This window comes from Solanum pennellii, chromosome 9 (assembly GCF_001406875.1).
Source record: "Solanum pennellii chromosome 9, SPENNV200".
NCBI lineage: Eukaryota > Viridiplantae > Streptophyta > Magnoliopsida > Solanales > Solanaceae > Solanum > Solanum pennellii.
The window spans coordinates 47,121,579-47,132,995 of NC_028645.1; the positions used below are offsets into that span (position 1 = coordinate 47,121,579).

Genomic DNA, 11,417 nt, shown 5'->3' on the forward strand with positions numbered 1-11,417 from the left:
CAGGCACAGTTGGACGCTAGAGCATACATGTTGACGTTGGAGCTATCCGTACATGGAGCTTCCACCTGGACTTGGTAGGCCCTCATGTATTCGAGGATGTTGACCGTTATTATCTAGCTTTGATGTAGGCTGATAGTGGAGCATTATTCACTAGTGTTTCCTTCCACTTTCATTTTAGACTTTGTATTGGTGTCGTTTTAGCTAGAATACGTTTAATGCAATTATGAAATATTTCTTTCAATTGATTATCTCTATATTAGATGGTTTATTTGTGAACGCCTAGTTTTAAATGTTTAGCATGAAATAATAAAACAAAAATCTCAAATTTTGTGATAAAAGTAACCTAGATGAAGTTAGAATGACATATGTAGGCTTGTCTGCGACCTCTGAGAGGTCGACGACGCCGGTCTCGTCTGGGTCTAGATTTTGGACCTGACAAATTGATTCTCTAATGGTAGATGGTTATTTCATTTATGTTGAGCTTAGTATGTGATATAACTAGTTAATAACTATATGAAGTGTATGTATACTTCATATGTTTAAAAAGTTTTAAATTTTCCGCAAATTTAACTAGATGAATGTGATGAATGCAAGATGAGGATTTTCTTCGACCTCTAAGAGATCAATGCCGCCGGTGGCGGACCGGATTCAGAATTCCAGTCATTACAAATATGGTATAAGAGCATGAGGTTAAATTACCCAGGATCTAAAGATCAACACAACCACGTTACATAGTTTCTAGCTTGTGGTTATGAAGCGCGCCACAATTATGACTTAGAGACTACGCGACGACTAGAAATTTTCCCTTCTTCTACTCTTTATTGTTCCATGTATAGTGGTGACATTTTATGTCATTTTGAGGATCTAGCTCTCTTCTTGTGTATATGTGTAGAAAATGAACACAAGGAGAAATTTCGCGAGAAGAGTTCAAGAAGCAGCTGCGGAAGAGAATCAAGCTCCTCCTCAAGCCCTAGTTGCTGTTGAACATGTGCCTGGCAACCCAGATGGGTTGAATGATGGTGAAGTTAGGAATGCTTTTCTGCAGATGGAACAGGACATCACGACTCGTGCTCAAGCCATCACTGCTCAATCCGCGAGAGAGGGTGCTCCCAGAGAGAACCCGCATGCTAGTACCAAGGCTATCAGGCTGAGGGACTTCACCGGGATGAATCCCCCATTGTACTACGGGTCCAAGGCTAGAGAGGATCCTCTAGAGTTTTTAGATGAGGTCCACAAGATTTTGTGTTCCATGGGAGTTGATGAGGAGGAAAAGGTTGAGTTCACGCAAATCAATTCAAGGATGTGGCACAGATTTGGTACCGAAAGTGGGCTGATGGACGAGCTAGAGGAGATGTTGCCATCACTTGGGATGTTCTCAAGACTGCCTTTCTAGAGAGGTTCTTCCCAAGGGAGCAGAGAGAAGCCAAGGTTGAAGAGTTTATCAACCTAAGACAAGGAGGTATGTCTCTCAAGGAGTATACCTTGAAATTTGTGAAATTGAAAATGAATGTTTCTTCTCTTGTGGAAAATAGCAGGGATGAGATGAGCAGATTCAATATTGGCATATCTGAGGATCTGGTACAAGATTGTTAGGCAGTCATGCTTCAATACAATATGGATCTGGGCAGGTTGATGGTGCATGCTCAACAAGTGGAGGAGAGTCGTCGTAAGAGAAAGGTTCACGAAGTCAAGAAGCCTAAGGCCGCGGACCTGCCTAGTTAGAGCTCGTGTAGTGGCTCATCCAAAACAGGCCTAAGTTCAAGAGGCACTCAGGTAGCTTCGCTCCTTTAGGAAATTTAAGAGCTAAGGTGAATAAGTCTGGCCCCAGAAAGGGCAATGACCGTATCGTCCAGCTAACCAACAGACCTTGTGGTAAGTGTGGGCTTTCGCATGGAGGTGAATGTTTTTTAGGTACTAACACGTGTTTTAGGTGCAACAAAAGTGGACACATGGTCTAAGACTGTCCTCAACTGAGTCATCAAGCAAAGGTAAATGCTCAGCCTCGGTTGAATCCAAACTCTGCAACTGAACCTCCCAAGAGGAACATATTCTATGCGGTGAAAGGTAGAGAAGAGCAAGAGAAGTCAGTTGATGTAGTCACGGGTACGTGATATGTCTTTACTTTCCCTGTGTATGCATTATTAGATCCAGGATCCACTCTATCATTTGTCACCCCATTGATAGCTAGTATATTTTAATGTGCTTCCTGAAATCTTGCATGATCCAATTTTAGTAAGTACTCCCATAGGGGAAGGCATTAGAGCTCAGAAAGTTAACAAAAATTGCCCAATTTACGTCCTTGATATAATAACTCACGCTGATCTAGTGGAGTTAGCCATGGTCGATTTTGACATAATCTTAGGTATGGATTGGCTTCACAAGTGTTATTCCACAATAGACTATCGAAACAGGGTAGTGAGGTTTTAGTTTCCGAATGAGTTAGAACTGGAATGGGAAGGGTGTGGCTCAAGTCCAGTCGACCAAATTGTATCAAAATTAGCGGCCAATAAGATGATAGCTAAGGGGTATTTATGCCACTTAATTAAAGTCAATGACTTTGATCAAGAAGTCCCTTCCATAGATTCTGTGCCAATAGTGAATGAATTCCCAGATGTCTTTTCGGAGGATTTACCATGAGTCCCTCCAGAACGTGAGATTGACTTTCGTGTTTATTTATATCCCAAAACCAAGACAATTTCTATTTCCCCATATAAGATGGCACCAGCTGAATTCAAAGAGTTGAAGTTGTAGTTAAAAGATCTACATGATAATGTCTTCATCCAGCCGAGCATATCCCCATGGGGTTCTCCAGTGTTGTTCGTAAAGAAAAAGGATGGAACCCTTTGAATGTGCATTGATTATCTGCAACTCAAAAAAGCCACTATAAAGAATACGTACTCTCTTCCCAGAATCGACGATAGATATGGGCACTATGAGTTTATGGTCATGTCATTCGGTCTCACTAACGCACCAGCTGCGTTTATTAGAGCCTGTTTGGCTCAGCTTAAAAGCTGGTCAAACTGACTTAAAAGCTGGTTTTTGAATAATTTAGCTGTTTGGCAATACTTAAAATAACTTATTTTAAGTTAAAAAAAACTTATTTTAAGCCAAAAGTTAAAAGTTGGGGTAGGGGTGCTTTTTTTTTTTTAGCTTATAAGCTGTTTTAAGTTGACCACGTTTTTACCTTTTTGCCCATAATATTTTTATACAATCTCCAAATTACCCACATAATCCTAACATCTCTTTTTTCCATTTTTCCCTTTTCACGTATAGATGATAGACAATTATTATTACTAATGAATGAAAATAAAAAAAATCTTAAATCTTTCAAGTGATCTATTCAAATTATATATTATTAAAATGTAAAATAAGTTGCACATATAACTTAAATAAAAATTTATATTCCTCTTATGAATAATTTGTGATAATAAAGAAATATGTGAATGATAGACAATTATTATTACCTATGAATGAAACCAAAATAAAATCTTAAATCGTTCATTAATCTATTCAAATTATATATCTTTAAAATCTATAATAAGTTTATACTCCTCTTATAAATAATTTGTGATGAGAAAGAAATATGTGATAGCAAAATATTATTATTTATGGCTGTAAAATATCAATTAATTAACTTTTATTATGTTAACAACTTTTAAGGGTATTTCTGACATTTTGATTTAAAAAGCTGTTTATCAGCACTTATTTGCCAAACACATCAACAACTTTTTTTTTAACTTCAGCACTTTTATCCAAACGCATAACTGCTTATTTTAAAAATAAGTTTCAGCACTTTCAAAAGTACTTTTTTAAAGCTGCTTTTATTAAGCCCATCCAAACGGACCCCTAACCTTATGAATAGGGTCTTCTGTGAGTACCTTAATTCCTTCGTCACTGTATTCATATATGACATTTCCATATACTCTAAGTCTTAAGAAGAGCATGAGGTACACTTAAGAAAGACATTGCAAGTACTCAGAAAACATCAACTGTATGTAAAGTTCAGGAAATGTGAATTCTGGTTGAGATCACTGACCTTTCTTGGTCATGTTGTAACCGACCAGGTGTTGAAGTTTATCCTAAGAAGGTTGAGGCGATGAAGAATTGGCCGAGACACTCCTAAAGATATTTGGATGTTTATGGGTTTAGCCAATTATTATCGCAGGTTTATGGAACGGTTTTCCACTATTTTTGCACCATTGACCGCATTGACAAAGAGAAGGAAAAGTTTGAGTTGTCCGGGAAATGTGAAAAGTGTTTTCAAGATCTCAAGGACCGACTCACTTCGGCCCCAGTATTGACGTTGCCGAGAAGTGGTGAAGGGTACGTGGTATATTGTGATGCTTCCCGAGTAGGTTTTAGATGTGTTCTCATGCAGAATGGTAAAGTGATTGCATACGCATCAAGACAATCCACGAAAAGAACTACCATACTCACGATCTTGAACTAGCTGCGGTTGTCTTTGCGTTGAAGATGTGGAGACATTTTTTATATGGTGTACATGTCGATATGTATACTGACCATAAGAATCTTTAGTATAAATTCACGCATAGAGAGTTAAATCTTCGTCAGAGGAGATGACTAGAACTTCTCAATTATTATAATATGAGTGTGTACTATCACACAAGTAAGACTAATGTGGTGGCTGATGAATTGAGCAGACTGAGCATGGGAAGCGCTTCACATATTGAATGATGAGAAGAACGAGCTGGTTAAAGAGGTGCACCAATTTGCAAGATTGGGTGTACGTCTGACAGATGCACCAAGTGAGGGTGTTTCTGTTCACTCAAGTTCGAATCCTCATTTGTTGTAGGTGTTAAATCCAATCAACACTTTGATCCAGATAAGTCATTCTCGTTAGGTGGAGATGGCGTACTCAGATATCAGAAACATATTATGTGTTCCCAATGTGAATAATTTGAGGTCAAGTATTTTGGCAGAAGCCCATGGTTCCCGATATTCCATCCATCCAGGTGCTACCAAAATGTACCTAGACCTTAAAGAGGTCTATTAGTTGGAATTCATGAAAAGAGATATCTCTAAGTTCGTGGAGGAGTGTTCAAACTGCCAACAGGTTAAGGCCGAACACCTTCAACCTGGAGGTCTCGCTTAGACGATTGAGATCCCAACGTGGAAGTGGGAGGCTATTAATATGGATTTTGTGGTTGTTCTGCCAAAGACTAGGAAACTACATGATTTCACTTGGGTTATTATTGACAGAATGACCAAGTCCGCTCAATTCATACCTGTGAAGTCTACCTTCAAGGCCGAAGACTGTGCCATGCTTTATATAGATAAGATAGTGAGATTACATGGGATTCCTCTATCTATTATTTCAGATAGAGGGGCTCATATCACTTCTCATTTTTGAAAATCTTTCCAGAAGCTTAGTACTGTTTTCTATCCGCAGACAGATGGGCAAGCAGAGCGTACCATCCAGGCCCTTGAATACATGTTGAGAGCATGTGCTATTGACTTCAAAAGGAGTTGGGATGATCACTTGCCGCTGATAGAGTTCTCTTACAATAATATCTACCATTCCAGCATTGGAATGGAACCTTTCGAAGCATTTTATTGCTGAAGATGTAGATCTCCAATTGGCTTGTTCAAAGTAGGAGAATCGGCCATCAATTATCCTAAGATAGTGCATGAGGTTGTGGAGAACGTGAAGATGATTACGGATAGATTGGCTACTGCTTATAGTCGTCAGAAATCCTATGAAGATAAAGGAAAGAGAGCTCTTGAGTTTGAGGTGGGTTATCAAGTCTACCTTAAGATATCACCCATGAAAGGGGTGATGAGATTTGGTAAGAAAGGCAAGTTGAGTCCAAGGTATATATGTTCTTATTAGATCATACAGCGAGTGGGAAACGTTACATACGAGCTGAAACTACCTCAAGGCTTGGCTTCTGTTCATCCAGTGTTTCACGTTTCTATGCTTAAGAAATTTCTAAGCGATCCAGCATCCATCCTACCTGTTGAGGGGTTAGAATTTCATGAGAACCTTTCTAATGAAGAGGTTCTAATCGAAATTTTAGATCGCCAAGTGAAGCGGCTTAGGAACAAGGAGATTTCCATTGTGAAGGTCCTATGGCAGAACCATCTTTTTGAGGGAGAAACCTGGGAGGCCGAGGCCGATATGAGATCGTGCTACCCTCATTTGTTCAGTTCTGAAGGTCCTAAGTCTGGTTTATGTTTTAGAAAACTCTAAGTATAAGTGCCTTAGTCTATTAGGTGTGATAGGCCACTAATCGTATGTCATATAATAGCACTATGTTTGTTAAAATTAAGTCATGTTTGCATTTCATGTTGCTTTTTGGTGTAGCATAGAAATGATTTTTGTATTGCATGAGTTGTGATGTGCATTAAGTTAAGTTTGATTGAGAAGAAATGCCTCAATCTCAAATATGAAGCTTCAGATAAGCTTGAATGTTATGCATCATCCAAATAAGTGTGAATCAAATATTCACAAAAGACAAAAGTTTAAGCATGATAAAGTAACTTTCAAAAATCACCCTCTTTCTTTAAATGATTTGTGAGTGTTATTCGGGGATAAATGTTCCTAAAGGGGGGATAATGTAACGTTCAGAAAAATCATATGTTTAATGAGGAGCCAAGTATGACCTTAGGATAGCCTCTAAGGGGTACATAGGCACCTGAATGCCCAATATTGAGAAATATTGATCATAGTGTAGAAAAATTGGCTAAGAGATATTAGTCAATTTTCTATATACAAATATGAGATAGACTTTTTGGGTTTTCATACCCAGATTTAACATTGATCTTTAAGAACCGTACCTGCAATGAAGACCGTAAGCTAATAAAATATATTTCGTCCAACTCACAAAAGGTATGAGGCATCCAATTGTCAAGACTAGATACCACAACACATAACCATCTAAAATGATCATGTAAATTAAGCAGTGCCCACGGACATGGTGAGGGTCCTTTGGACAATTATTAATCATTCCCAAATGAGCCATTAAGATAAATTAGTTAGGAAAGTGCATTAATACCATGTGCAAGTACATGGGCAACACACGTGAAGGAACCGACCAAGGGGACAAGGAACCACCCTAACCGAATTCGGTTAGGGCGGTATGGCATGACACGCACGGGAGGGTCCCACCATGTGGGACCAGCCATCCTAACTAACTGTAATTCCTAACCAACTACCCTAACTAGACAACTAACCTAGGACTAATCGAATTGTACCCCCTAATGCACCCGACAACCCAGGACAAATCAGGTGACCCTTAACTAAGTTAACTAACTTAGGGACAACCTAGTACCTAACCTAGGATGGTCAAAAGTTGTTAGTTCTGGTCACTAGTGACTTAGGGGTGTTTTGGTAATTTCCCTAGGTCCCTTATTTAATTAATTAAGAAGATTAATTAAGTAACTTAGAGCCTTGGTCAAGCCGTGACACTTAGTCAATTTTCGGAATTGGCTAAGTCAATGGTTCTCCTATGTCTAGTCAACTTAGGAGGGGTATTTTGTTAATTAACTAATTAATTAATTAATTAAGTTAATTTGTATCAAGTTGAATAATTCAACATCAGTCCCTAAACATAGAAATCACGATCAAAACACTTAGAATTCATGACCTAATGCAGAATGCAAAAATGCAAAGAACGTAGAACAAGAAAATGCATTTTGTAACATTCTGGAAAAATATACTTTTAATAAATAGCCCAATAGGTTCTTAAGAATGCGTATCAGGGGTAAATAGGCATCCCAATGTCCAATATTTAGAAATATTGGGCATATTAGAAAACTTTGGGCATAGTAGAAAATTGGCTTAGAGAGTGTTAGCTAAATTTTCAAGTATCTATGAGTTTGTGTAATGAATTAACCTGAAATGAAGAATCGAAGCTGACTAAAAATTTGTCTTTAAAAATCACATGAACTACTAGGCATTCAAGTGTCAAGCCTAGTACCATAACACATGACCATTTAAAAGGATCATGTAGATTAAATAGTTACCAAGGACATAGTGAGGATCCTTGGGACAATAAGTAAAAGTTCCAAAATGAACCACAAATAATAGTTATTTAGGAAAGTGCAACCAACCCATGTCCAAGCACATGTGCAAGACATGTGAAGAAGCTGCAAAAGGAGGGGACTACCCTAACCGTATTCGGTTAGGGTAGTTAGGGGGGAAACATGAACAAGAGACAACTCAATGTGGGGCCTAACCTACATACTAATTCTAGACTCTAACCTACAGCCCTAAATAACCAAATAACCTAGTACTAACCGAATTGGACCCATTAGTGCACCCCACAACCTAGGACCAAAACCGGGTTGACACTAACCTATTACTAGTTAAAGAAACAGCCTAGTACCTAACATAGGATAGTCCAAAGAGTTAGTTAAGATCCTAAAGACTTAAGGGTAGTTTAGTTATTACCCTAGGATAGTTAATTAATTAATTTAGAAACTAAATTAATTAATTTAAAGGGGAAAAACCGAAATCACAAAACTATTTCCAGATTTTTATTAAAACAAGAAAAAGACAACCTAATCCCTAACCTAGAATGGTTCAAAGGATTGGTTATGGTCCTAAAAACTTAAGGGTACTTTAGTTATTAACTTAGGTCACCTAATTAATTAAATTATCAATTTAATTAATTGGTTTAAATGATAAAAATTAAATCCTTACACTAACCTTGTATATTTCAAGAAACATCCCAGTACTTAACCTAGGATGGTCCTAAAGGGTTTATTATAGTTCCAACGACTTAGGGGTGCTTTACTACTTAACCTAAGTCCCTAAATTAATAAATTTGTGGATTTAGTTAATTAATATAAAGTCTAAATGTTAACCGAAACCATAGTCAACACCAATTTCCAGATTTGACTAAGGTTATGTTCTCCTATCTTTAGTCAACTTAGGAGGGGCGTTTTTGTAATTGGTTAATTAGTTTATTAAATTAACATATTAAACATAAGTGGTATACTTAAAGATAAGTTCTTAAACCTAAAAATTACGTTCAAATTCAAATAAAAGGCGACACAAAAACAGTAAGCAACCAATGCAAGAAAAAGGCAGAAAATATATCGATTTCTCTACGGCGATTTCAAGGTTTCTTCAATGTTTTGTTCAAGGTGCTAGTCGTATATTATGTTCTACATAAGGTATGGGTTTCTCTCCTGGACTTCTTTCTCCAAGAGAACTTTCTTTCGAATGATTCAAAGATCTTGAAAACTAGGGTTGTTTCCTGCCTTTCTTGTCGAAGTATTTTCCCTAGTATCCTTATTACCATTTTAATGTTGAATAGGTTAGAAATCATGTTGTTGGTATGTGGTGCTGGATGATATTAAAGTGTATGGTTTTTTATTAAACAATAATTGAATGAACATATTTATTGTACTTGTTTAATGCTAAGTGTTATTATGTGAATTGAAAGAGTGATACTATGTTAAAGATATATGCGAAAATATTAAGTATGAAGATGTTACGGTCCGTTGTGCATACTTTTTGTTAGTATGACGCTATACAGATGATATATTCATCAAATTCTAATATGATGCTGTCCAAGATGTTTAAAAAAATGTTATACCTAAAGTTATGTTTTAAGGTTAGCTAAAAAGATCTTCGTGAAATCAGTGAATGATTGGTTTATGTCAATAAAATGGCTAACAAAAACATTATTCAAAATTTAAATGGGAATTGGCTATAATGTTATCTCTAAATAAGTAAAATATTGTATAATGAATAATGTATCCCAAATAGAGCATGATTGAATGAAACTTTTGCTTATGCCAACAAAACAGTTAGGAAATCTATATCCAATTGCTTATGCCAATAAATTGGCTAACACTACATTGTCAAAAAAAATTTGTAGGGAATTGGCTATAATATTATGTTAAATAACTAAAAGATAGACCAATGTATACTGTATAAAAACTTAAGCATGTTGAACATGAAAATTGGCTTATGCCAACAAATATGGTTATGAAATGGCTAACGATACATTGTCTAAAAGTGATGCATGTAAATGTCAATAATATTATGTTATATATTAAAATATTTGCTAATAGTTCATGCATATTAAATTTAAATATGAACATCGTAAAATTGGCACATGCCAACAAAAATGGCTATGCAGTTTAATATTCAAAGGTTGAGGCCAATAATAATCATATGCCAATCCTGTGTAGTTAGAGTATCATTTGATAATATAAGCACTTCTAAACTAATTCAATGAACCCATAATAAAGGGCATGCCACTCATTGGGACAACCCCCAACATGCTCTAAAAGAATGACATATGAACTCATGAAACTCATTGAATGAAGTGCTCATCGTCCATAAATGATGATATGAATCTACTATACTAAAGTAAGTAAGTAAGGTGAGTTATAACATAATTAAAGGGGTCTAAAGTAAGTAAGTTAACAGAATTGGGTGTAAAGGAAGTGAGACAGGTCTCACTTGCATCTAAGCTACTATGTTAAAAGAATACTCGAGTATGAAGGTGTAAGAATGTGTGAGATAGTCTCATTAACACCAAAGGATGATATGTAAAGAAAATTCACATTTCATCAATATAAAGTAAGGGTGACCAGTCATCAAAAGAGTAAGTAAATCTCAATCTAGAAGCAAGCTTCCATAATGCTTGAGTCAACACAAATATAAAGAAGAAATGAACACTCAAGTAATGAGGTGAGTAATTATGTTAATCTATGATGCTAATGAAAATGGTGACAACGTGATATAGGCTAAAATGAATGGGGAGACAAGTCTCAACCAAGCCTAAGTAAAGGTCACTAAAACTACTCACATAAGAGAGTGTTGAATATCAAGAAACAAGTCTCAATCACTCTATTTGTATGTGTAAGTACAATTTAAACTTAATACTGATGATGAGATGATAAATCATCTTATGAGCAATGATGCCCTCATGCTAGAAGCCACCTTCTATGGTGTGTGATATGAATGTAATGGTACTTTATATAGAGCAGTGATAGGCTAGCTATAGGTCGCGATTCCTTCTTTCGGGAAGGCAGAGGTTCGTGTAAATCTCATGAGATGAAACTGTCCGTTTAGGCGCGTATGGATCTCCTTATATATCCTAGTCTTTGAACCTATGCTTCCAACATAGGGTTCTAGAAGGGTTCAATTCCCTATATACGCTAGCATGCTTTGGTTTCACCTTGGCTAGTGACTCCATCTCTTTTCGGTGTGGGGAAGATACCAGATTTCATGATGCTCACATGATCTATGTCGGTTAAGGTTTGAGTTTCTCAAAGTATGAAAGATAATGAATGAACGATACCGAAGGTGTTTGTGCAAGACAATCAGGAGGTGAAATCAGATTCAAGTAATGACATTAGCTCATTCTTGGTCATTGCACTTAATTATCCCGAGGAGATTCTCAGACTTCATCCTTGGTATAGCTGGTTTTTAC

General features: G+C 36.7%; 1 protein-coding gene across 1 annotated transcript; it reads left to right on the top strand.

The window, feature by feature from the left end:
* The first annotated feature begins 895 nt into the window (after positions 1-895).
* On the top strand, positions 896-6,211 carry LOC107030175. Its single transcript, XM_015231548.1, has 5 exons — positions 896-1,228; positions 1,312-1,578; positions 4,166-4,323; positions 5,584-5,752; positions 5,861-6,211. Exons 1-5 carry the CDS (start codon positions 896-898, stop codon positions 6,209-6,211), a joined length of 1,278 nt encoding a protein of 425 aa, XP_015087034.1.
* Positions 6,212-11,417: the final 5,206 nt, after the last annotated feature.

Coding starts and splice junctions, on each gene's coding strand:
- LOC107030175 (XM_015231548.1), top strand. CDS start 896: ATGAACACAAGGAGAAATTTCGCGAGAAGAGTTCAAGAAGCAGCTGCG. Junction 1,229..1,311: donor CTCTAGAGTTTTTAGATGAG/GTCCACAAGATT, acceptor GATGTGGCACAG/ATTTGGTACCGAAAGTGGGC. Junction 1,579..4,165: donor TTGGCATATCTGAGGATCTG/GTACAAGATTGT, acceptor TTATTATCGCAG/GTTTATGGAACGGTTTTCCA.